Source organism: Cherax quadricarinatus, chromosome 51 (genome assembly GCF_038502225.1).
Source record: "Cherax quadricarinatus isolate ZL_2023a chromosome 51, ASM3850222v1, whole genome shotgun sequence".
NCBI lineage: Eukaryota > Metazoa > Arthropoda > Malacostraca > Decapoda > Parastacidae > Cherax > Cherax quadricarinatus.
This window is the reverse complement of record NC_091342.1, coordinates 4,560,129-4,587,733: the sequence shown is the minus strand read 5'-3', so window position 1 is coordinate 4,587,733 and position 27,605 is coordinate 4,560,129. Positions and strand designations below refer to the sequence as shown.

The 27,605-nt window shown below is 40.4% G+C and overlaps 1 protein-coding gene across 5 annotated transcripts in view; it reads left to right on the top strand.

The window, feature by feature from the left end:
• Window positions 1–27,605, top strand: part of Hrs (Hepatocyte growth factor regulated tyrosine kinase substrate) — a 70,291-nt gene that overhangs the window by 7,746 nt on the left and 34,940 nt on the right. For 2 of the 5 annotated variants that reach the window (XM_070095685.1, XM_070095689.1), the window contains 5 exons: window positions 125–274; window positions 384–508; window positions 11,676–11,729; window positions 14,449–14,518; window positions 23,539–23,637. In XM_070095685.1, the coding sequence (XP_069951786.1) occupies window positions 125–274; window positions 384–508; window positions 11,676–11,729; window positions 14,449–14,518; window positions 23,539–23,637 (498 nt within the window). Of the gene's footprint in view, window positions 1–124; window positions 275–383; window positions 509–6,526; window positions 6,594–11,675; window positions 11,730–14,448; window positions 14,519–23,538; window positions 23,638–27,605 lie in introns of all 5 variants that reach the window. The other 3 variants (XM_070095686.1, XM_070095687.1, XM_070095688.1) reach the window with 3 other exon arrangements.

Sequence of the window (27,605 nt, the reverse complement as noted above, 5' to 3'; positions counted from 1 at the left end):
TTTCTAGCAGCATTGTGTCTACCCTTTTCAGTTTAGTGCCTCCCCACCTATTCAGGTGGGAAATAGGCTAGTGATAGTGATCAGCAGCACTAGCAAACAATAACTATACTTATTATTTTCACAGGACACAGTTAACATCCTGAGGGCTGAGGGCTTCCACATGCCTACTGTTAGTGAGAGTGATGCTATGTTCACGGCTGACCGTGCACCAGACTGGGCTGATGGAGAGTGCTGCCATCGCTGTCGCTCACAGTTCACCATGATAAGACGAAAGGTAAGGAGGCTGCAGGGACTTAATGGAGAATACTCTGTAAGTTATGTTCCAGTCATGTGGAGGGTAATACATAAGAAGTAGAAATAAATCTTTATTCTGTGTATTCCAGCATCATTGTCGTGCCTGTGGTCAAGTGTTTTGTGGGGATTGCTCCAGCAAATATTCAACAATTCCCAAGTTTGGTATTGAACGGGAGGTTCGTGTTTGTGAATCTTGCTATGATGATATAAACAAGTGAGTTTTTATGCACATCTTGTTTTGGTAGTGTAATTTTTCTTATTCTCATTAACCAAAGCAAACTTGGCTGTACTTCATTAATAGTTTTACATAATACACTCCATACATAGCAATATTATGTTAATTCAGATCAGAATATTCAGCATGTAATAGATAGCATGAGAGTAGTACTGTAGTTACAATTATTTTTCCTTGTTTCTAGATCTGTTTTACTGTATTTAAATTTAGTGACATCACCTCTTTAATACCTAACTCAATCATGGTCTGGTTTTATGAAACTTGGAATGTTGAGTAAATATTATAATATAATGCATTGGTGCCATTTATTTATCTCAAGTGCACATAATTCAATATTTGCCTAAAACTGAAAATAACGAGCCAGCTACTGGTGGAATATGATAGGTTGGTAGACAGCAACCACCCAGGGAAGTACTACCGTCCTGCCAGATGACTGTGAAACAGAAACCTGTAACTGTTTTGCATGATGGTAGGATTGCTGGTGTCTTTTTCTGTCTCATAAACACGCTAGATAACAGGGATGTCTTGCTACTCCAACTTACACTTTGGTCACACTTCACAGACATGCACATGCATATATATATACATACATCTAGGTTTTTCTCCTTTTTCTACATAGCTCTTGTTCCTCTTTATTTCTTCTATTGTCCATGGGGAAGTGGAAAAGAATCTTTCCTCCGTAGGCCATGCGTGTCGTATGAGGCGACTAAAATGCCGGGAGCAATGGGCTAGTAACCCCTTCTCCTGTAGACATTTACTAAAAAAGAGAAGAAGAAAAACTTTATAAAACTGGGATGCTTGAATGTGCGTGGATGTAGTGCAGATGACAAGAAACAGATGATTGCTGATGTTATGAATGAAAAGAAGTTGGATGTCCTGGCCCTAAGCGAAACAAAGCTGAAGGGGGTAGGGGAGTTTCAGTGGGGGGAAATAAATGGGATTAAATCTGGAGTATCTGAGAGAGTTAGAGCAAAGGAAGGGGTAGCAGTAATGTTGAATGATCAGTTATGGAAGGAGAAAAGAGAATATGAATGTGTAAATGCAAGAATTATGTGGATTAAAGTAAAGGTTGGATGTGAGAAGTGGGTCATAATAAGCATGTATGCACCTGGAGAAGAGAGGAATGCAGAGGAGAGAGAGAGATTTTGGGAGATGTTAAGTGAATGTATAGGAGCCTTTGAACCAAGTGAGAGAGTAATTGTGGTAGGGGACCTGAATGCTAAAGTAGGAGAAACTTTTAGAGAGGGTGTGGTAGGTAAGTATGGGGTGCCAGGTGTAAATGATAATGGGAGCCCTTTGGTTGAACTTTGTATAGAAAGGGGTTTAGTTATAGGTAATACATATTTTAAGAAAAAGAGGATAAATAAGTATACAAGATATGATGTAGGGCGAAATGACAGTAGTTTGTTGGATTATGTATTGATAGATAAAAGACTGTTGAGTAGACTTCAGGATGTACATGTTTATAGAGGGGCCACAGATATATCAGATCACTTTCTAGTTGTAGCTACACTGAGAGTAAAAGGTAGATGGGATACAAGGAGAATAGAAGCATCAGGGAAGAGAGAGGTGAAGGTTTATAAACTAAAAGAGGAGGCAGTTAGGGAAAGATATAAACAGCTATTGGAGGATAGATGGGCTAATGAGAGCATAGGCAATGGGGTCGAAGAGGTATGGGGCAGGTTTAAAAATGTAGTGTTAGAGTGTTCAGCAGAAGTTTGTGGTTACAGGAAAGTGGGTGCGGGAGGGAAGAGGAGCGATTGGTGGAATGATGATGTAAAGAGAGTAGTAAGGGAGAAAAAGTTAGCATATGAGAAGTTTTTACAAAGTAGAAGTGATGCAAGGAGGGAAGAGTATATGGAGAAAAAGAGAGAGGTTAAGAGAGTGGTGAAGCAATGTAAAAAGAGAGCAAATGAGAGAGTGGGTGAGATGTTATCAACAAATTTTGTTGAAAATGAGAAAAAGTTTTGGAGTGAGATTAACAAGTTGAGGAAGCCTAGAGAACAAATGGATTTGTCAGTTAAAAATAGGAGAGGAGAGTTATTAAATGGAGAGTTAGAGGTATTGGGAAGATGGAGGGAATATTTTGAGGAATTGTTAAATGTTGATGAAGATAGGGAAGCTGTGATTTCGTGTATAGGGCAAGGAGGAATAACATCTTGTAGGAGTGAGGAAGAGCCAGTTGTGAGTGTGGGGGAAGTTCGTGAGGCAGTAGGTAAAATGAAAAGGGGTAAGGCAGCCGGGATTGATGGGATAAAGATAGAAATGTTAAAAGCTGGTGGGGATATAGTTTTGGAGTGGTTGGTGCAATTATTTAATAAATGTATGGAAGAGGGTAAGGTACCTAGGGATTGGCAGAGAGCGTGCATAGTTCCTTTGTATAAAGGCAAAGGGGACAAAAGAGAGTGCAAAAATTATAGGGGGATAAGTCTGTTGAGTATACCTGGTAAAGTGTATGGTAGAGTTATTATTGAAAGAATTAAAAGTAAGACGGAGAATAGGATAGCAGATGAACAAGGAGGCTTTAGGAAAGGTAGGGGGTGTGTGGACCAGGTGTTTACAGTGAAACATATAAGTGAACAGTATTTAGATAAGGCTAAAGAGGTCTTTGTGGCATTTATGGATTTGGAAAAGGCGTATGACAGGTGGATAGGGGGGCAATGTGGCAGATGTTGCAGGTGTATGGTGTAGGAGGTAGGTTACTGAAAGCAGTGAAGAGTTTTTACGAGGATAGTGAGGCTCAAGTTAGAGTACATAGGAAAGAGGGAAATTATTTCCCAGTAAAAGTAGGCCTAAGACAAGGATGTGTGATGTCACCGTGGTTGTTTAATATATTTATAGATGGGGTTGTAAGAGAAGTAAATGCAAGGGTCTTGACAAGAGGCGTGGAGTTAAAAGATAAAGAATCACACATAAAGTGGGAGTTGTCACACTAGCTCTTTGCTGATGACACTGTGCTCTTGGGAGATTCTGAAGAGAAGTTGCAGAGATTGGTGGATGAATTTGGTAGGGTGTGCAAAAGAAGAAAATTAAAAGTGAATACAGGAAAGAGTAAGGTTATGAGGATAACAAAAATATTAGGTGATGAAAGATTGGATATCAGATTGGAGGGAGAGAGTATGGAGGAGGTGAATGTATTCAGATATTTGGGAGTGGACATGTCAGCAGATGGGTCTATGAAAGATGAGGTGAATCATAGAATTGATGAGGGGAAAAGGGTGAGTGGTGCACTTAGGAGTTTGTGGAGACAAAGAACTTTGTCCTTGGAGGCAAAGAGGGGAATGTATGAGAGTATAGTTTTACCAACACTTATATGGGTGTGAAGCATGGGTGATGAATGTTGCAGCGAGGAGAAGGCTGGAGGCAGTGGAGATGTCATGTCTGAGGGCAATGTGTGGTGTGAATATAATGCAGAGAATTCGTAGTTTGGAAGTTAGGAGGAGGTGCGGGATTACCAAAACTGTTGTCCAGAGGGCTGAGGAAGGGTTGTTGAGGTGGTTTGGACATGTAGAGAGAATGGAGCGAAACAGAATGACTTCAAGAGTGTATCAGTCTGTAGTGGAAGGAAGGCGGGGTAGGGGGCGGCCTAGGAAAGGTTGGAGGGAGGGGGTAAAGGAGGTTTTGTGTGCGAGGGGCTTGGACTTCCAGCAGGCATGCGTGAGCGTGTTTGATAGGAATGAATGGAGACAAATGGTTTTTAATACTTGACGTGCTGTTGGAGTGTGAGCAAAGTAACATTTATGAAGGGGTTCAGGGAAACCGGCAGGCCGGATTTGAGTCCTGGAGATGGGAAGTACAGTGCCTGCACTCTGAAGGAGGGGTGTTAATGTTGCAGTTTAAAAACTGTAGTGTAAAGCACCCTTCCGGCAAGACAGTGATGGAGTGAATGATGGTGAAAGTTTTTCTTTTTCGGGCCACCCTGCCTTGGTGGGAATCGGCCAGTGTGATAATAAAAAAATAAAAAAAAAAATAAGAAATGTGGTGAAGAAAATAAGACAGTCTAGAAAGGATTAAGCAACCAAGGAGATGCTAATGGTAATGGAATGAGTTTTTAAGAGTTTGTGTATGACTGCCGGAACATAAAATGTGCATAGTGTACTGAAGGATTGGTTTGATGTGGTAATTTTTCAAATTATGGCTGATTGGACACAGGCATAGATACATAGCATCCTTTCCTGATAATACTAATTATTATATGAGAATAACATGTTTTAAGTACACAGGAAGCTGATGTTAATAGGTTTTCCAGAAAGCATTATGTTTAAGAAGGACAGATTTCAGTTATTTAGCTGTGACAAAAAGAAGAAATAAAAAGATGAGCAGATTAGGAAGACCTGGCACCTGAGGGTAACTATGTCCGAGATGAGCAGATTAGGAAGACCTGGGACCTGAGGGTAACTATGTCCGAGGCTCTTGCTCTCAAGAGTTGTTGTAATAATGCCTTGGACAGAGATATCATTACAGCCTCTGCTAGGAAAATGATAGGATGGATAATAAAAATCTTCAAAGCAAAGAGATGCCATCCCATTTATGATACTTTTGAAGGCCATTGTACTCTCAAGACTAGAGAATTGCTAACAGTAGCTACCTATTTAGCAAGTAAATTACAGATCTAAAGAATATACTGAGAGCTTTCACTGCCTGTATCAATTATAATACCTAAACTATTGGGAATATGTGAAATCCCTCAAATTATACTTCCAGAATACAGGCAAGAAAGATATGCTGTACTATCATTTGCACTTAGAAAATACTGAGACCACTGGTTTCAAATTTGCAAACAGAGAATACTCCTTAAGAGACTGGGAGACAAGGTAAATGGTGCTAAATAGCCTATTGAAAAATATGGGTACAGTATTAAGAAATACTACCTTAATAAGCATAAAGGGTCTATGGCTTTTTGGCACCCTCCTTTTAAATTTTAAAATTATCAAGAGACTACTAGCTGTCATTCATGGAAGCTTGACGAGTTCTTTCAAATAACTCCTGGTTAGCCAAACTGTGGTGCCTAATTGGAATGTGTACAGTGGACGCTGACTTGACCAAACTGTCAATCTGGAAGCCTAATTTAAGACTACACTGTTAAGGCAATGATCCCTGGGTTCATTTGTAAATTACAAAAAAAAAGAAAGAAAAAACTGTTGAAGGAGCACTGGAAATTATTTCTTTACAAAGAGGAGTTGATTGCTGCAAGAGACTGCAAAACAAGGCATTGCATACTACAATTACAGAATATTTTAGAAAGTACATGAAAACTAAAAAAAATACTGAAAACAGAACATCAGGAGTGTAGCTCTGCTCTTGTACCTATAAATATGTAGTAGTCATAGAATGTGACCACCCACTATTTCCTATCTTGATGCTCCTGCTCACAATTCCTCGTCCAATTCCCTTCATCTCCTTCTTTTTCTTCATGCTGATTTTTCTCCCATGTAGTAAAAGTGAAATTGGTAGGAACAAGTGGAGAGACTGAAGTGCAGTTAGAGTAGCAGAAGACAGAGGTAAGATGGAGTGACAGTGAAGGACTTTGTGGGTGAGGGTACAGTACTGTAATCTTTGGAAATGGGCCCTAATCAGTTCTTTCTGGATTCTTCTTCTGTATAGCAAGAGTGTCAAGCAGACATTATATAGCTGATTGGCAAGGAAGTCAAAATATTAAAGATCAGGCATTGTGAATAACTGTTTTTGGGAACAAGCATCATCAGTGTAAATAAAATATTACCAGGCCATGCTTGATTTAACATTTATTCCAGGTAAGAGATTAATAAATTACCAGTTTTTTTAATACTTCACATAGTGCATTTACACTACTGACTTTTTTTCATATTTTTTTTCTTATAAGCATTTTTATCCTTATTTTAAATCCTGAAATATTAACAGTGTTATAGTGCTTGTTTTAGCCAGAATTCATATGTAGATTATGAAGGTGAAATGATCAAGGTATTTTGTGCTAACCATACTTCTGAACTTTCTTAATGCTATACATGGGGCCATCAGTGGATGTTTGGAGAATGTAGCATCTTTAAGTCGAAGCAGCAGCAGTGAGTCTCTCGACCTGAAGAATGTAAACATTTTGTTCATTATTATATCCTGTCCCATTTTATTTTAGTTGTTACTATAAATGAGTATATTAGTTTTCCCTTAACAAATTTCTCTTAATAATGTAAAATAATTTAGAGTAGAAAATAAGTAATTATCCTGAAAGCTTTTTAAAAAGACAAAATTTCTTTCTCTTTATATTAAAGGAAAATATCAGGAAGATATTTAGGTTACTAGATGTCATTTAACTAATACATAGTCTATTAAATAGATTTTTAATTAATCTTTTTATACCTTAACAAATATTGACCATGTTTCTCAGTGCTGTTGGATAGCTTCCTGAAGCTATAGGCGCTTCTTTAGTTATGTAGTGTTGAAAAAATATATTGTAGAATTTGAAAGTTTCAAGAGTAGTGTATATGTTGAACAGTAGACACTGGTTACTTTTAACATTTGTATTTAAACCATGTTATATATGGTTCATTAATTTATATTAAAATTATTCATAGAGAGCAGACATTCTCAAATGTAGGTACAGTATAATGTTTGAAAGGAAAAAGGACAAGCATTTCTTGATGTAGGTCTTACATGATGACCCACAGCTGTAGCTTTTGTTCATCTGAACCAAGAACTTCTGCTGGTTTACCAGTCCACTTCTTTAAAATCATGGTTATGATTATATCCATTAAAAATACTACTCTTAAATGTATAATTTTCATAATGGCTGAGCAGTGTGTGAGCACAGTTCACAGGCTGCATTTTATGATCCTTCTCAGTCATCCCTCAGACATACCTTGGTATTCAATTTTCAGCATCACTCTTGATAAACTTTATATGCAGTTTTTAACACTAGCAGTTTCAGAGCTCCTTTAAATATTCATATTACAACCATTTTAGTGTCATTTTATGTGAAAATATGATTCCTGAGAGAAAGTGGCAGTTCTCAAGTCATGTGTGTGCTGGTGTTAGTTGCTAAAGCAACACAGAGATGGGATTATGTAAACATGCTGTGGGAACATTTTAAAGGATAGTTATACTAAGAAAGACACAAGTTATGTTAAGCTCTGACTAGCAGACAAGGAAGAAGTTGAAGTATGAGTCACTCTGGAGTTAGGCTGAAGACTAATGAAAGATAGATGACTTAGGTCTCCTCTCAGATTTGAACTTTAAGGAAACAACTGAAAAAATTGTTAAAAATCTGCTGTGCACCTGTAACATGGAATTTAGCAAAAAGAAGTAAAGATAACCATGCTTCTTAACCCTTTCAGGGTCGGCAGGCCCTCTCTGAAACTTGTTCTCAGGGTCGCCCAAATTTAAAAAAAAAAAATATTATTTTTTCTTATGAAAAGATAGAGAATCTTTTCCCGATCATAATGACACCAAAAGTATGAAATTTGATGGAAAACTTACTGAATTATGCTCTCGCAAAGTTAGTGGTCTCGACGATGTTTGCGCATCGGCGATTTTGCCCACTTTGAGCCCTATTTTCAGCCAATTCCAGTATACTAGTCGACAAAAATCATAACTATTTTGCTAGAACTCCATTTTTTCTATCGAATAAGTACTAGAAACCACCCATTTACCAATTTCAACTATCCAATACAGTGTTCAGAATTTAGCAATTTTGCCAATTTCACACAAATTTCAAAAGATGCCAATTTCCAAAGAGGGTCCAGAATAAACAAGAAAGACATTCCTGGCACTAAAATAACATTTCCTCTGTTCATTAGTCACGTCCCCACGCCCCTCTTAAATTTCTTTTGCTTTCCTCTTTCAATTTTTATTCTCACAAAAAATAGAAGATTTACTGTTATGCAGACTACTGCATTAGTGTAGAAATTGTATAAATAATATCAGCACACTTGTGAAAGAATATTAGACTCACCAGTTGACGTGTATTGGACGCTTAGCATGATTTGTTTACTTATGAACTTTGGTAAAAATGGAACATTTCTGCTACTTTGAGCTCAATTTCAAGGTACTTTTCATTGTAAAAAAAGTCAAAATCATCTCAATTTCTGTAATATGTCTTCCATTCTATAAAATGAGACCAGGAAAACTAGAATACAACAATAAATACCATATGAAAATACAGTGCAAAATCGCTGTTTTAATCCAGTAACACGGTCAAAGTTTTTTTTTTTTCTCATTACGCACTGTGTGCTGCAGGATTTTTTTATACTGTGCACACTGACCACATAGACCCATTCTTTCATATGTAGGCCTACCAGCTTTCTCTCACTAGATTTGAGGGTGCTAGAATTTAGGCGTACTAGTGCGTCAAAAACCCTGGTGCGTAAGCCGTACTAGTACATCCGAAACCCTGAAAAGGTTAAAAACAAATTTTAACCCACCCAGCATAACCCAGTACCCCAAGTTTTGTAGGTAATACTTCATTACTATTATGTTTGTGGGCTTCTGATAAGATACTTTTATTGAGTGATTGTGTGTGTGTATTTCCTTCTATGGTAACCATCCTTGGGTAGGAAGCAATTGATATGGTAAAAAACTGACACCTTGATGCTTCTCAAGTTTTGCTTTAAACTACCTGCAAATAACATGATATAGGTAGCCTTTTTTTGTTTTTGTCTTGGAAGATTATATTCATATGGAAGCACTTAACCCATAGATGTCATGCACAAATATCCCACATGTAGCAGAAAGAAACTTACGATGAGGTTTAAGTGTGTGACTAGTTAATGGTCCAAGTCAGACCAAAATGTTGTCATAAGTTTCTTTCTCCTGTGTGCACGTTATTTGTGTATTGTTCCAGTCACGGTATTGTGGTTCAACGTTCTCCACGAGTGCCATATAGCAAGCTTGGAAGGTTCCAGGAATGCATCTTACTTTTTCTGTAGGTTATTAGGCATAATTCATGGTAGGACTAGGAGCTCTCCACTACATTAATGAGTGTATACTGTATGCTTTTTGTAACTATGAGTTACTCATTTTTTGAAGAACACCTTTATACTTGGAAAAAAGACTTTATATTCCTGGTAGTGGAAACATACTCTTTAATAACCTTTACAAATTTTGTACTGATATGGGTAATAAAAACTTGTATTAATATTTTTTGTAATACATGTACATGTCAGTCGTTAGTGGAATCAAACTCAGGCATTTATCTTTAGAAGTATGTAGTATTATACTGCTTTTATTAATACAGTGGGACTCCAGTTTTCGTACTTAATCCGTTCCAGAAGGTCGGTCTAATACCGAAACATACGGAAACCGAATTAATATTTCCCATAAGAAATAATGTATAAATACAATTAATCTGTTCCAAACACCCAAAAATATTAACAAAAAACACATTTTTTAAAGAATAACTGTAGTTTTACATACAGAAAACAATGAGAAATAAATATAAATGAGTAATTTTAATGATAAATGAACATTACATACCTTTATTGAAGACTCTTGTTGGCGTATTGAAGAAGACGAGGAGGGAAGAGGGAGTTGAGGTTGTTTGGAAGGGGAATCCCCCTCCATAAGGACTTCAGATATCAAAGTCCTCTCTGGGGTTACTTCCCTTCTTTGTTTTTTACTGGCACTGGACCCTTGTCACACTAAAAGTCTGTCCAGAGAGCTCTGTTTATGGCATCTCTTGAAGATTTGCCTAAAATGGGACAAGGTATTGTCACTGAACATGTTGCAGATACGGCTTGTATCAGCTTTGTCAGGGTGCTATTTTTCAGCAAGAGTTTGCAACTCATTCCACTTTGCATGCATGTCCTTAATCACTGAGGAAGGCACCTTTTACCCTCTTTCTTCCTCTCCTCTGAAGCAATTTCCTCATCTGTGGTCTGTTGCTGTTCCAGATGAAGGTCTTGCAGCTCTTCAGTAGTTAGCTCTTCCCTGTGGTCCTCCACCAACTCTTCCACATCCTGGCCACTCACATCCAACTCTATGGACTTCCCCAAAGACACAGTAGATTCCACAACAGGATTAGGGTCAACAGGGTCAGCCTCAAACCCTTCAAATTCGCCACTTTTGTATTTTTCTACAATCACCACTTTCATATTTTTCTACTATCTCTTTCTTGAATTCTATTGTGTTTCTCACCTTCTTTACCAAAGGGCTGGCACTAAGAACTTTCTTTGGGCCCATGGTGGCTTATTTCCCAGTCACAATCAATAAACGAGCAAAAAATTGCAATATGTTCCGGATGAATGCTCACTCAACCAGTGACAAAGCCAGACTGATGGCATTCCCAGGCGGGTGGATGCGTATGATATGTACGATTTCCAGATTGAGGTACGAATCCAGACCAAAATTTCACCCTAAAAGGTGTTCTAAATCTGAATTGTACGATATGCGGATTGTACGAAAACCAGAGTTCCACTGTATCTCCAAATTTGTATTTATCTTCAGTTTGCACTGTCATTAGCTGTAAAAATCTTGAATGAAAAATATAAATACAGTAATATGCAATTAGCAGTTAAATTGATAATGTGGCATAACAAAGTTAATACCCAGCCTGTCTCATTAGGTAGTAACCTAGGAACCCACAGGAAGTTTCATTTGAAGCCAGGGGGGCAAATACTAGAAAATCTCCCAGTTTTGAAGTAATCATCAGATTTGTTAGAATTCTAAAAGGAATATGGTAAGCAAATTATATTATTGATCATTTTTTCCTTAATAATACTATTAGTCATATTTTTCAGTTGGAGTGGCATAAAAGAAATTGTGTAATGGCAGTGATTTGTACAAAGAGTAATTAGAATATTATAGTAACAGGAATAGATTCATTACTAAATGAAACCATAGGTGAGGATATAAGGACTCAACAGCTATGTTTAAAATAGTATAATGTTTTGTGTGGTCGTCTGATCTTCCTTTGTCTGTTCATTATATTAATGCATTGTAGTATCTTTATTATTAAGTTTTATGCATTAAGTCTAGTTAACATCCTTTTAATACTGAATTATCATATAGTATGGTATCTGAAGTGTGATTTTTTTCCTTTTAATTTATGTTATCTATACATTATCCTTTAATTCAAATGACTTGTACATCAGAGTAATTTGTGCTAATAAGAATCAATTGTTGTAACTGTATGCTGAGGAAAGCAGACACAATAGTTTTCCACTTTTACTCTGCCCAGATCCACACTTTTGGATCCAGCGACCTGGGACCAAGAAAGCAGACCAACAGAAAGGTTAAAGGCTTCCTCTATTGGTGATATGATCAGCAGTCATGAGCATTATAATTGTTGTGAATATTTCCTATATTTTTTTTACTAAAGTTTGTGTGCAAAGGGAATCTGCATCACTTATTTTTTTATGTAGTTCTGGGCACAAGGTGCAGACTGATGTCCCATGACCATTAACAATTGATGGACAAAATACAGAATGTTATTGCAGTGTTATTGTTTTTGTTATAAAGTTGTTTGGCATATTGAATGCACGTTATTGATTCACTTAACCAAAAGATTTGTAATTGTGTTTGTTGCATTTGCTTGTAAATTTATAGTTACTGGTATATTGATTAATGGTAAAGTAACTGTTCAGTCAGATTTTTATAGCTATACTGTGTACAGTGCCTGCATTCTAAACGAAGGTTTGGGTTATTTGCTGTTTGGAGGGAAATCTGAACTGTTGTGTCTGCATGCTTCTGACAAGACAGTGAAAGTGTGAATGATGGTGAGATTTTTTTTTTTTTGTCACCCTACCTCGGTGGGAGATTAGGCCTCCCTCACCCCCCACACACATATACAGTACAGCATATACTCTGTGATTTTGGGATGTAGCCTTGATAGATCCTTCTCACCCTTTGTGGCATAAAAGAGCAATAATATTCTTAGTCAAGACTCGGTTTGCTGTGGATATAAGCAGAGTGAGATATCCATCTTCCTACTACTGTACAGGTAGTATTAATTTGATAAGGTAATGGAATGTAACCAAGATAGATAATGATTGCAAACACTGACTGTTAGGTACACTTTGAAAGTGGCAAAGTTGAAAGGTAGTGGCTAACTTGAAGTAGGATAAGGGAAGGGGAAGGATTGGCTTCTGGAATTGATATATACAAGAAAAAAAATATTGATCTTTTGGTAAAGTACTGGTATAAGTAGTCTTGATACTGGAATTATATTGTCTTTCCTCCAAAATATAAGCTGAAAAATATAAGATAAAATCAAAAGAATTAATAATAAATATAAATGAAGTTAGTTGCAATAAATATACAATAGTGTTAATATTTGTACTGAATATTACATTGATAATGAACATGAGTACAATATAAGGGCTCCAGAGAGAACTTATGTCAAAATCAAAACTTTATTTCTTTGCTAAGGTTACAATATATGTTTACACTTCATAATTTGATTGGTACAAAGAAAACCACTATAATGCCGAGGCATTTCAGGCAGACTTAACCTAATACTTAAAGATTACTTAAGTCTAGACAGGTGAAGATTGGTAGATTACAAATATTCAGTATTTTACTCTATTAATATGAGGTAGTACAATTAATGATACAAACATACATTTTTAAGTTTGTCATAATGGCTTAATAGTTAAGGGATAATAAAATAATTGGGAGAGTTGCTCTAAATTTGGTTAGTTTAGGATAGTGTGGGTATGGTTGCTATTGAGAGATGAGATGATTTTTGAGTATAGTTCTAAATTGATTTGTGGGCAGGAGACCTTTTGCTGTTTCAGGCAAAGAGTTCCAGACCTTCGGGCCCTTTTGTGAAGCAGGTGTGAACTCTTATTGTCAACTATACCTAGCATCTCTGCAATTTCTCAAAAGGATGATGTGCTGATCATAATTTATTGTGGAATAAATTTTGATCTTGTCATCAACTATATATTAATGGTCATCTGTCTTTCTTTATCAGCTGATATTTCTCCATCTGTGAATTGCTTGAACCAGTTTAAATGTTTTGAATGACTCTTGGCATCATATATATGTACTAATTTGATCATTTCACGAGTTTCAAAATTTTCCTGTACATATTTATCCATACTGTACTACACATAGTGTGTTTTATGGACAGTTAAACTGTGCAGAAGTTGAAATAATGCACTGTTAGGGCAGTTTGTTTGGTTGTGAGGACCTGATATGGCTTTTTGTGTAAATCCCTTGTCTACACGTTCCTGTTTCAGTAGATACATTTTGAGATTTTTTTTTAATTCCCCTATTTATTTTTTTTTTTTTTTTATTATCACACCGGCCGATTCCCACCAAGGCAGGGTGGCCCGAAAAAGAAAAACTTTCACCATCATTCACTCCATCACTGTCTTGCCAGAAGGGTGCTTTACACTACAGTTTTTAAACTGCAACATTAACACCCCTCCCCTATTTAACCATTGTGAAATTTTTATTCACATTGGTATATTTACAGGATGATATAGGCTAATTTAAACTCTACCATTTTACATTATACTGTATATTTAATAAATGTGTTTAGTTTATCAGTTAACTTTATCTTTGACTTCATCTTTTTAAAATAAACACATAAATTAATTCTCTGTGAAATGTATCACAGGAGTTACAAAGTGGCACTAGTTTATCTTGTGGCGTTGCTTTTAACTGGGCTTTAAGACTGAGGGTTCATTTGCCTTAGGTTAAACCATTTTTAGCCTAATGCGAGTCTTGATTATAATTGTATTGAAAGGCTCAAATCGGCTGATCATATTGCCATTCTGTTTTTTGTGGTTTGCAATTAATTCATTTAACATAATAGAAATAATGAGAGCACAAGTTGCAGTGAAAGCATTAAAAATACACAGTTATCTCTTATAGCCCACCTGTAACATCACACTTGCAATATTTTGCTTGTACTGTGTGTGTTTGTAAAAAGTATCCAGATACCTTATTTAAAACCTGTGAATATAAAGTTGTAGCAGTACTTTGCTTGCTTCACCCTGCAGCCCACAACGGCCAGCTACCAACACTGCTAAGGTGGAAACTGAGGAGACTAGTAGTCCTAAGACCACCAAGGTTAGTTCTAGTTATTTAGTGTATGATTTATTAAGCTTCACAGATAAGATGTTGCAGTTTTATTTCCCAAGATGTCTTGCTTACAATAGCAAGTTAACATTCAGTAGTCAATCATGCAAGGAAAACCCTCTAGTTATGTGTAGCATTTCAGGCAATCTAAAGATTGTACTAAGGCTAACAGTATGAAAATGTAAAATACTATTGGACATTGCATTAAAATGTAGGGCATGTTAAAGTATAAGATTATATAATTCTGTATTGTAATAAAATTTTTAGTTAAAATTTAGTATTTAGTGTAAGGCATGTTATAATAAAATTTGACTTAGTGATTTACAAGGAAAATAAGGAGGTAATGATAGATGATGATTTGATTAAATAAAAAAAAAAACACATACAGTGGACCCCCGGTTAACGATATTTTTTCACTCCAGAAGTATGTTCAGGTGCCAGTACTGACCGAATTTGTTCCCATAAGAAATATTGTGAAGTAGATTAGTCCATTTCAGACCCCCAAACATACACGTACAAACGCACTTACATAAATACACTTACATAATTGCTCGCATTCGGAGGTAATCGTTATGCGGGGGTCCACTGTACTGTACTGGGAACTTAAGCCGTTGAAATAGAAATTGTTTCAGGGTAATACGTGAAACATTTTTTTTTTTATAATTTTTACTGTGCTTGATTATTGTAGGACTGGGTCATGGCAAGATGTTTACTTATAGGAAAGTTGCAAAATACTGCACTGTACTTCCTTATGGTACAGTACATTAAAATGTTGCAGATCAGTGAATGCTTTATTAACATCTCCTCTTCAAGGGGGGCTCCTTGTGGTGAAGAGGCTCTTGGTCTGAGGAATCAGACCTGTCGGTCTCCTTCCTCAGACCGAACCTAATTACCCCCCAATCCCCCCCTCCCTATCCCATCCTCCCCTTTTTCCTTTCCTCCTCCTCCTCCCCACCCCTCCCTTTTGCCCTTCCTCTTTTTGGCCTTTGGGATTTCTCCCACAGGCAGGCTAGTTCCTAGGTAGGGGAAAGGATACCGGGGTCCATCCCATTCCGTTGAGGTTCTTGGCGGTGGCATAGTTTGCCGTGGAATCTGGATCGCCTGAGGATGTCCCAATCCCTCTCCGGTATCCTGGAGTAGCTTTGGGTGTCTTTCGGGCGACGGGTGTATATCTGGAAGCCACCTTTTGGATTCCGGGGGTGGTGGTCGAAGGAGGTATGCTTTGTGGCGGATATCCGGCCACCCTCTCTTTTGTCCACCGAGGTAGCTCGGCAGATGTGAGGTTGCTATCCCGGATTGCTGGTTTACTGGCATGAAGGGTAGGGTATGGCACGTGTTCCATGCTGCATCTGTGCTACTAGCGGTGCTGAGGTCCTCTTGGGCGAGGAGGGAGATTTCCAGCCCTTTCATTCCTCCTGGGAACTATTTCTCCCCGCTCCCCCCTTTTTTTATTCTTTTTTTTTATTTTTATTTTCTTTTCTTCTTTCTTTTTTTTTTCTTAAAAACAAAAAGCAAAGGAGTAACCTAACCATGGAGAACCCAATCCATGAACCCACTACCCCTGGGCCCTTTCTTGATACCGCACCCCATTCTGACCCTGCCTTGTTTTTTGACCACTCTTCGGACACTCCTGATGCCCCTGTACCTCTTGCTGGTGCTGTTTCCTCACCCGCTTCAGGTACCGGGGCCTCGACTGACTACTTCGATTTGTCTGACCTCCGCTCTCCTTTGACTATGCTTCCGGCCTCTCCCTCTATGGTACGGCAATTTTCGAATCGCCAGCTCATTTCACACCGGACCAACTCCGGTCCTGCTCCTAAACGCCAAAGTCAATCTCCTGATGATGCTCCTTCGTTACCTTCCCATTCTACTCGGAAAAGACCGACACGTCATGCACTCCCTCTCCACGCTCAGTTTCGGACCACACAATGGACTAAATTCTTTACTTTAAGACCAACTTCTTCTGCCTATCTTTCTGACCATAGTATTGGCAAAGCGCTCCTGTGTCATGTTGGCAGAGATATTTCATTTCATGCTCTCAAGAGCAGTACGCGCATCGTCACTGGCCAGGATGCTACCCAAGCTCATGATCTTTCTCTCCTTTCGAATATCGATACTACTCCTATCACTATTGAAAAACATCTTTCTCTCAATTCTTGTAGTGGTACTGTCATTCTGCCCCATACCATAGTCCAACAGAATTTCCAGTCATGTGGCAATAACATTCTTGAACAGCTGGAACTCCAGGATCTCCCAATCCTCAAAGTAGACACTTATGTCCTTCCTGCCCGTGGGTGGAGATGTTACCCTTGCAATGTGGCTCGTTTAACTTTTGACAGCTGAGAACTCCCGTCCTCTGTATATGTCGCGGGACATCGGTTACAAGTTTGAAAGGTGATACCTACACCGCAACAGTGTAGAAATTGCTGGCGTTTTGGTCACCCAGCGAAATATTGCAGATCTATAGTCGAATGCCCAGTCTGGTGTGCCGACGACCATTGTAATACATCTTGCAGTCAACCTCCATCTTGCCTTAATTGTAATGAAGCTCACCCTTCGTACTCTCGCCGTTGCCAGGTCTACTTAAATGAACGTGAAATCCGTTGCCTCAAAGAGGCAGAAGGTCTCCCTTATGGTATGGAAGTTACTCATCTCCGCCTCCAAGGGAGACTACCCCGTGTTTCTTATTCTCATGTTTCAAAACATCCCCCCACTTCTGGGGTCCCATCTTCTGCAGCCTCCTCTGTTGTTTCCCCTCCCATAGCCACTCCGACATCTAATCCTGTTGCTGTCCTTGGCTCTGACGTCCCGACTACAACTCAGTCTGTTCTCACATCTTCGCGTCCTTCCTCACAAGCCCCAGTATCGACAAGACCTCGTACAACACCTTATACCAATCGCCCCTCTGCTTCTCAGAAGTCCAAAAAATCCACATTGCTCAAATCTTCTTTGCCCCTTCCTTCCCTTCTTCCACCTCCACACTTTACCTTTCCAGTCTCTGCCTAGTTCTTTCCCTCTCTCTGTCTCTATTACAAGTGTGGAGATTCACCCTCCTCCTCGTACTATGCCTTCCACCCCCGTCCCCTCCCAAGTTTCTCCCTCTTCTGCCACCTCCCATGTTTCTGCCTCTTCTGTCCCCCCCCACACTTCATCTCCAGTCCCTTACACTCTTTCGTCCCCCTCTACTTTGGTACAGTCCATTACTGTCCCAATCTTTACTCACCCTCCCCCTTCTACCTCCAATATGGTCTCCCATACATCTTTGAATTCAGAAACACTTGAAGCCATTTCAGAATATATTGCAGAGACTAAACCTTCAATGGACACTGATTCACTTCCTGTTCCTTCTCTTCTCTCTCCTCCATCTTCACAACCCCAATCTTCGCAACGCTCCGTTCCTTCTCTGCTTGAACGTCTTCCAATGCCACCACACGTTGACTTTTCTAACCCCTCTAGTCCGTAGGTGCCTTTCTCTACGGATTCCTGGTATTTTCTTCATCGCCAATCATTGCCTATTTACAGTGGAGTATCCGCAGCTTCAGGGGTAATCGGGGTGAGCTTCAGATGTTGCTTTCCAGGTTTTCCCCTGTTGGTGCTTGCTTACAAGAACCAAAATTACACTCAGCTGTTTTCCAACCTATCTCGGGCTATAATTTATTGTATTCAGATCCTTTCTCAGATGGGACCTTTAATGAAAGTGCCCTTCTTCTACGCAATGATGTTCCGTACTGTCAACTATTTGTCCATACCTCGCTGCATTACACTGCAGCCCGTATCCACTTGAATAAGTGGTTTACAATATGTTCTTTATATCTCTCTCCTCGAGCATTTTCTATCCCAGACTTTGCCTTTTTTGTTTCATCCTTACCACCACCACTTCTGTTACTTGGTGATTTTAACGCCCACCATTTCCTCTGGGGGGGGGGTCTCATTGTGACTCACGTGGCATCCAGTTGGAGGCTTTTCTCTCTTCTCACCCCCTCCATGTTTTAAATACGGGTACTCCCACCCATTTTGATCCTCGTACTCATACTCTCTCTTGCATCAATCTATCAGTCTGCTCTTCCTCCACTGCACTAGACTTCACCTGGTCTGTTCTACCGGACTTAAATTACAGCGATCATTTTCCAATCATTCTTACTTCTCCTTCATATTCACCACCTTTCCGTAGCCCTCGCTGGCAATTTGATTGGGCAAATTGGGACCTTTACTCACAGCTCTCTGCTTTTAGTGAGGTTCCTTCTTCATCCTCCATTGATGAGCTCCTACACCTCTTCTTGACGTCAGTTTATACCGCAGCTTCTCATTCTATACCCCAAACCTCAGGCAAGCATTCTCAGAAGTGCGTGCCTTGGTGGTCACCTGCTTGTGCTCGTGTAGTACGTTTGAAACACGCTGCATGGGGCAGGTACCGATACAATAGAGCCAATGAGAAACTTCTTGATTTTAAGCAGAAGCGTGCGATCGCTCGCCGTGTCATCTGTGATGCTAAACGCACTTGCTGGAGAGACTATGTTTCCACCATCACCTCTGCTTCCTCTATGAGCGCAGTCTGGAAAAAAGTGAGGAAATTGAGTGGTAAATACTCTCCTGACCCGGCTCCTGTTCTACGGGTCGCCGGTATTGATGTAGCAAACCCTCTTGACGTTGCCATTGAAATTGGCACTCATCTGGTCCGTATTTCCCGGGGGCTCCATCTATGCCCCTCGTTTCTTTCCTCAAAGTCTGCCAGAGAGTTGGTACCCTTGGACTTTTCTTCTCTCAGAGAAGAACAGTATAATGTGCCTTTTACACTTCAGGAACTGGAGGCAACACTGTCAGCTTGCAGATCATCGGCAACTGGACCTGACGACAATCATATTCGTATGTTACAACATTTACATCAGTCAGCCCTTGTAGTCCTCTTACACCTCTTCAATCTTATTTGGGCACAAGGAGTTCTTCCCCAGCTGTGGAAATCTGCCATTGTTCTCCCTTTCCGCAAGCCAGGTACTACAGGACATGATGCCTCCCACTATCGTCCCATCGCTCTTACTAGTGCAGTTTGCAAAGTGATGGAACGTCTGGTAAATCGCCGTTTAATGTGGTATTTAGAGACACACAACAGTCTCTCCGCTAGTCAATATGGCTTTCGTATGGGCCGTTCTACCATAGACCCCTTACTACGCTTGGATACGTATGTTCGTAATGCCTTTGCAAATAATCACTCAGTTATTGCCATATTTTTTGACCTTGAGAAGGCATATGACAGAACTTGGAGGTATAATATTTTGGCCCAAGTGCACTCCTTAGGCCTCTGAGGCAATCTACCATCCTTCCTTAAGAACTTTTTAAGTGACAGACACTTCCGTGTTCGAGTCAATAATGTGCTTTCCCCGGACTTTGTCCAAGCTGAAGGTGTCCCTCAGGGATGTGTTCTGAGCACAACACTTTTTCTCCTTGCTATAAATGATTTGGCCTCTGTTCTTCCACCCAGTATTTGGTCATCACACTATGTTGATGACTAAGCTATTGCTTGTGCAGGCGCTGACTGTCATCTCATTGCAGTTTCTCTCCAGCATGCGGTCGACCGTGTTTCCACTTGGGCTGCCACCACGCATGGGTTTAAATTTTCCAGTACCAAAACTCACCAAATTACTTTCACTAGACGGTCTGTCATCTCCGATCATCCTTTGTATCTCTATGGCTCTCATATCCCCGAACGTGATACAATCAGGTTTCTAGGCCTTCTCTTTGACCATAGGTTATCCTGGAAACCTCACATTACCTCTCTGAAGGTAACTTGTCACAGCCGGCTAAACCTTCTTAAAACCCTTGCTCATCTTTCCTGGGGAGCTGATCGCCGAACTCTGCTTCGCCTACATTCAGCCCTCGTTTTATCGAAACTCGATTATGGTGACCAGATTTATTCAGCGGCCTCTCCTGCTACTCTCTCTAGCCTTAACCCCATCCATCACCAAGGATTACATTTATGCCTTTGTGCTTTTCGCTCTTGCCCTGTTGAGAGCCTCTATGCAGAAGCGAATGTTCCATCCTTGTCTGATCGCCGTGATGCCCATTGCCTTCGCTACTATGTACGCTCTCACGATCTCCACAATCCTTCCATTTATAGAATGGTCACCGATATTAGTAGACATTCTTTATTTGTTCGCCGCCCCTGTTTGCTCCGTCCCTTATCTCTTCGCCTACATTCGCTCTTGTCTTCCCTTCAGTTACCACCTTTATATGTTGATGTAGCATCTCACTTTTCTCTACCCCCCTGGGAAGTTCCAGCTGTTCGGGTCTGTTCTTTCTCACTGCCTTGCTCGAAAGCCCAACTGCCTACGGTGGCTTCCCGCTCTCTTTTTCTTGATCACTTCCACTCTTTCTCATGCCATCGCTGTGTACACAGATGGCTCTAAGTCTTCAGACGGTGTCGGATTCGCAGCAGTGTTTCCGGACAGCATCGTGCGAGGGCATTTACTAACTTCGGCTAGCATTTTTACTGCTGAATTGTATGCCATTCTTGCAGCACTTATTCGTATCGCATCTATGCCTGTGTCATCATTTGTGGTAGTCTCAGACTCCCTTAGTGCTCTACAGGCTGTACGAAAATTTGATACATCTCACCCCCTAGTTCTCCATATCCAACTTTGGCTATGCTGTATCTCTACCAAGCATAAAGATATTGTTTTTTGTTGGGTCCCTGGTCATGTCGACGTACAGGGCAATGAACTGGCAGACACTGCTGCACGGTCAGCAGTACATGACCTACCAATTTCCTATAGAGGTGTTTCATTTCTGGACTATTTTGCTGCAATAGCTGCCCACCTTCACACCCGTTGGCAACAACGTTGGTCAACTCTGCTCGGTAACAAACTTCATTCTATTAAACCGAGCATAGGTTAGTGGCCGTCTTCTTGTCATCAGTGCCGAGGTTGGGAGACCACTCTCTCCCGCCTTCGCATTGGCCACTCTCGTCTTACTCATGGGTATCTCATGGAGAGACACCCTGTTCCTCTCTGTGAGCAGTGTCAAGTTCCAGTATCGATTAGCCACATTCTGTTAGACTGCCCTCTCTATCAACGAGCACGCAGAATTTACCTCTAACGTCGTCTTCGTTCTACTACTCTCTCTTTACCTTCCCTTCTTGCTGATGGACCCTCCTTTAATCCTGACTCTCTCATTGACTTCTTGACAACGACTGATTTACTCCACAAACTCTGATGATGATACCTTTCGCACTCCCCTCAGCCCTTTCTAGTTCAGTCTCTTGCTGCCCTTTACCCTTTCACCATCCAATGCCCCGCTGTTATCTGTAACCTATTACTCATCCATCTCCCTTTTGCCACCTGATGCCCTCGCTTCCTTCCTGCTCTGCAGCGCTGTATAGCCATTGTGGCTTAGCACTTCTTTTTGATTATAATAATAATTTATTAACATCTAATGGACTTACTGTACCAAATTTTTCTTTCTATAGCATTCTCCGATTGATATCTCTTCACTACAGTAACACATCGCTACACGACATTACTGAGCAGACGTGTTATCATTCAAGTGTGTTACTTATCACTTTGCTTTGTATTCTATTTACACTGCAGTACTTTCAAACACTACATGTTGTAAACAGTTTCCTTAGGAAGTCTTCATCAGTTTTATTTCATTTCTGTTTTATATTCATTTAACCACTGTACTTTTATAGGCTTGTATTTTCCTGTAAAGACATTTTTTCATAAAATCCTCTTTCTGATTTCCATGTTAATCTATATCTTTTATACAGTGCCTGTAAAAAATAATCCAGACCTCTCCTTTATTAGTACAAAAACTTAAAAAAATGATATAAACATTATAGAACAAAAACTGTAATACTTGGTACCTACATTAGTATTTTGTTGTCTCCCTTGGCCTTGATGACCATTTGAAGCTGTTGGGGCATACTTACATGCAGATTCCTGAAGTAGTCAGTGAATAAGTAGTTGACCTAAATGTCCTTGATCTCTTGATGCAGACATGACATGGATGAAATGTGGCAGCATTCCATCTTCTTTTTCATGATAGTCCAGGTATTCTAAATAGGATTGAGGTCTGGACTATTCCCTGGCTATTGTAAAACCTCTGTTTTTCTCAGCAAGCCATTTGCTTACCTTGTTTGCCTTGTGATGGGGGCTATCATTCATAAAGGTGATGCAGCTGTGAATTTCAAAAATATTCAGCAGGTGGTCCTCAAGAAGTGATGTAGCAGTCAGCATTTATTGTAACATTTCAAGTAAATCACAAAAGCAACTCCAGACCATGATGGATTGTGGGTGCTTTACTTATGGGCCTCTGGGAAGCTCAGGGCAATGAAGCAGACTCAGCTGCATGATGCGCTATTCACGGCCTGCCAATTTCCCACAGGGGGATACCTTTCTTAGACCATTTTTTGGTACTCTCAACTGCTCTATAGTTGGTGGCAACAGTGTTGGTTGGAGTTAGAGCACAACAAATTATTTTCCATCATCACACTTGTTTTTAGAGCCATTTTTCCATCCCTGTCAGGTATGGGGGAACTATGCTTGCACAATTACAAACCAGAAACACATGGATATCACATAGAGAGATGCCCACCTTGCAGTGAACCCTGCCAAACTGAGCTATTGTTTCACCATATCTTAATAGACTGTTCTGTCTGTCAGCACCCAGAATTCACTTCTGACATCTGCAGTGTACTAACATGCTTGCTAACTGAGCCACCCCCTCACTTAAAGTCCCACCTTTCGAGCAGGCTTTTTAATTTTTTAAACAGAAAGTAACTTGTGTGCCAACCACCTGATGTTAATTGTATACCTACCAACACTACTAACCTTCACCCTTACACATCACACTACAGTGCTGCATCACCCATATGAGTTTAGCGCTTGTTTTAATATATTTAAAACAATATAATAATAAAAGTAAATCCTTGCATAGCCTGCTACAAAGCACAATATACGGTACTTTTTTGGGGAGAAAAATTTCATGATTCCTAAGATTTTCTTTTTTCTTTTGTGTAGACACCTGGTAAGAAGAGTGAAGAGGAGCTGCAGGAGGAGGAGGAACTGCAGCTGGCTATTGCACTCTCCCGCTCAGAGGCTGAGAACAAGGAAAAGGAGGTAAGAGGATTTAAAATGTACAAATATCTGTAAGATTATTATTATCAAAAGGAAGTGCTAAATCTGTAAAGATAAAACTTAATTTTATTCAGTAATACGTATTCCTGGAACAGAACAGTCAGATTATGTTGTCAAAAATACAACATGGCTGTAATTGTTGAGGCAGTGTGTATCAGGTTATGCTTGTATATATAGTTTTTAATTTGAAATAAAATTAACAATTTTAATATTGCATTTTGTGCTTTCTGGTGATATTACATAATTCAAGGCTTTTCAATAGTCAGCTGTAAGTACTATATTTGGGTGAGAACTTTGGGTAGCTTTAAATATAGGCTGGATAGGTTATATATAAGTAGGTGTGGGTGGGTGCAGTAGGTCTACTTCAGAGTGCAGTTATCCTTTGAAGTTATGTCCTCCCCACTCTCCTTTTCCTCCTTCCCCCCTCCTTATCTTGCTGCTGCTTCTCCTGCTGCTCATTATCCTCTTCCTCCTCCTGCTGTTGCTGCTGCTCCTGCTGCTGGTGTTGCTGCTGCTCCTGCTGCTGCTGTTGCTGCTGCTCCTTCTCCTTCTTCTCCTCCTCCTACTGCTGCTGCTCTGCATCTCTTCCTCCACAGCTTGTTTTGTTTGTATAAGTGGATGCACACGTACGTATGAGGTGCCAGGAATGTATGTACATGTATGTAAGAGGGTCTGGTAGTGTACATACATGTATGTATGAGGGTCCAGGAGTGTACGTGTGTGTACGTATGAGGGGGCCAGAAGTGTACATATGTGTATGTATGGGCCAATAGGCCTGTTGCAGTGGGTATGGGCCATTAAGCCTGTTGCAGTGTTCCTCCTTTCTCATGTTATGTTCTTTTGTATGTGTATGTATGAGAGGCCAGGAGTGTATGTATGGGGGATGAGGAGTGTATGTATGGGAGACGAGGAGTGTATGTATTACCTGGAGTTTACCTGGAGAGAGTTTCGGGGGTCAACGCCCCTGCGGCCCGGTCTGTGACCAGGCCTCCTGGTGGATCAGAGCCTGATCAACCAGGCTGTTGCTGCTGGCTGCACGCAAACCAACGTACGAGCCACAGCCCGGCTGATCAGGAACTGACTTTAGGTGCTTGTCCAGTGCCAGCTTGAAGACTGCCAGGGGTCTGTTGGTAATCCCCCTTATGTGTGTTGGGAGGCAGTTGAACAGTCTCGGGCCCCTGACACTTATTGTATGGTCTCTTAACGTGCTAGTGACACCCCTGCTTTTCATTGGGGGGATGGTGCATCGTCTGCCAAGTCTTTTGCTTTCGTAGCGAGTGATTTTCGTGTGCAAGTTCGGTACTAGTCCCTCTAGGATTTTCCAGGTGTATATAATCATGTATCTCTCCCTCCTGCGTTCCAGGGAATACAGGTTTAGAAACCTCAAGCGCTCCCAGTAATTGAGGTGTTTTATCTCCGTTATGCGCGCCGTGAAAGTTCTCTGTACATTTTCTAGGTCGGCAATTTCACCTGCCTTGAAAGGTGCTGTTAGAGTGCAGCAATATTCCAGCCTAGATAGAACAAGTGACCTGAAGAGTGTCATCATGGGCTTGGCCTCCCTAGTTTTGAAGGTTCTCATTATCCATCCTGTCATTTTTCTAGCAGATGCGATTGATACAATGTTATGGTCCTTGAAGGTGAGATCCTCCGACATAATCACTCCCAGGTCTTTGACGTTGGTGTTTCGCTCTATTTTGTGGCCAGAATTTGTTTTGTACTCTGATGAAGATTTAATTTCCTCATGTTTACCATATCTGAGTAATTGAAATTTCTCATCGTTGAACTTCATATTGTTTTCTGCAGCCCACTGAAAGATTTGGTTGATGTCCGCCTGGAGCCTTGCAGTGTCTGCAATGGAAGACACTGTCATGCAGATTCGGGTGTCATCCGCAAAGGAAGACACGGTGCTGTGGCTGACATCCTTGTCTATGTCGGATATGAGGATGAGGAACAAGATGGGAGCTAGTACTGTGCCTTGTGGAACAGAGCTTTTCACCGTAGCTGCCTCGGACTTTACTCTGTTGACGACTACTCTCTGTGTTCTGTTAGTGAGGAAATTATAGATCCATCGACCGACTTTTCCTGTTATTCCTTTAGCGCGCATTTTGTGCGCTATTACGCCATGGTCACACTTGTCGAAGGCTTTTGCAAAGTCTGTATATATTACATCTGCATTCTTTTTGTCTTCTAGTGCATTTAGGACCTTGTCGTAGTGATCCAGTAGTTGAGACAGACAGGAGCGACCTGTTCTAAACCCATGTTGCCCTGGGTTGTGTAACTGATGGGTTTCTAGATGGATGGTGATCTTGCTTCTTAGGACCCTTTCAAAGATTTTTATGATATGGGATGTTAGTGCTATTGGTCTGTAGTTCTTTGCTGTTGCTTTACTGCCCCCTTTGTGGAGTGGGGCTATGTCTGTTGTTTTTAGTAACTGAGGGACGACCCCCGTGTCCATGCTCCCTCTCCATAGGATGGAAAAGGCTCGTGATAGGGGCTTCTTGCAGTTCTTGATGAACACAGAGTTCCATGAGTCTGGCCCTGGGGCAGAGTGCATGGGCATGTCATTTATCGCCTGTTCGAAGTCATTTGGTGTCAGGATAACATCGGATAGGCTTGTGTTAATCAAATTTTGTGGCTCTCTCATAAAAAATTCATTTTGATCTTCGACTCTCAGTCTGGTTAGCGGCTTGCTAAAAACTGAGTCATATTGGGACTTGAGTAGCTCACTCATTTCCTTGCTGTCATCTGTGTAGGACCCATCTTGTTTAAGTAGGGGCCCAATACTGGACGTTGTTCTCGATTTTGATTTGGCATAGGAGAAGAAATACTTTGGGTTTCTTTCGATTTCATTTATGGCTTTTAGTTCTTCCCGCGATTCCTGACTCCTAAAGGATTCTTTTAGCTTAAGTTCGATGCTTGCTATTTCTCTGACCAGTGTCTCCCTGCGCATTTCAGATATATTGACCTCTTTTAGCCGCTCTGTTATTCTTTTCCGTCGCCTGTAAAGGGAGCGCCTGTCTCTTTCTATTTTACATCTACTCCTCCTTTTTCTTAGAGGAATAAGCCTTGTGCATACATCGAGTGCCACCGAGTTAATCTGTTCTAGGCATAAGTTTGGGTCTGTGTTGCTTAGTATATCTTCCCAGCTTATATCGGTTAGGACTTGGTTTACTTGGTCCCACTTTATGTTTTTGTTATTGAAGTTGAATTTGGTGAATGCTCCCTCGTGACTAGTCTCATTTTGTCGGTCTGGGGCTCCACGCATACATGTCTGAACCTCAATTATGTTGTGATCTGAGTATATTGTTTTTGATATGGTGACATTTCTTATCAGATCATCATTGTTAGTGAAGATCAGGTCTAGTGTATTCTCCAGTCTAGTAGGCTCTATTATTTGTTGGTTTAAATTGAATTTTGTGCAGAGATTTAAAAGCTCGTGTGAGTGTGAGTTTTCATCAGAGCTGCCTCCTGGTGTTATTACTGCAACAATATTATTTGCTATATTCCTCCATTTTAGGTGCCTTAAGTTGAAATCCCCCAGGAGCAAGATGTTGGGTGCAGGAGCTGGAAGATTTTCCAGACAGTGGTCAATTTTTAACAGCTGTTCCTGGAATTGCTGGGATGTTGCATCCGGAGGCTTGTAGACTACCACAATGACTAGGTTTTGGTTCTCGACCTTTACTGCTAAAACTTCCACTACGTCATTTGAGGCATTAAGCAGTTCTGTGCAAACAAGTGACTCTGCAATGTACAGGCCAACCCCCCCCTTTTGCCTGTTCACTCTGTCACATCTGTATAGGTTGTAACCTGGGATCCATATTTCGTTGTCCAAGTGATCCTTTATGTGGGTCTCAGTGAAAGCCGCGAACATTGCCTTTGCCTCTGCAAGCAGTCCATGGATGAAAGGTATTTTGTTGTTTGTTGCTGGCTTTAGACCCTGTATATTTGCA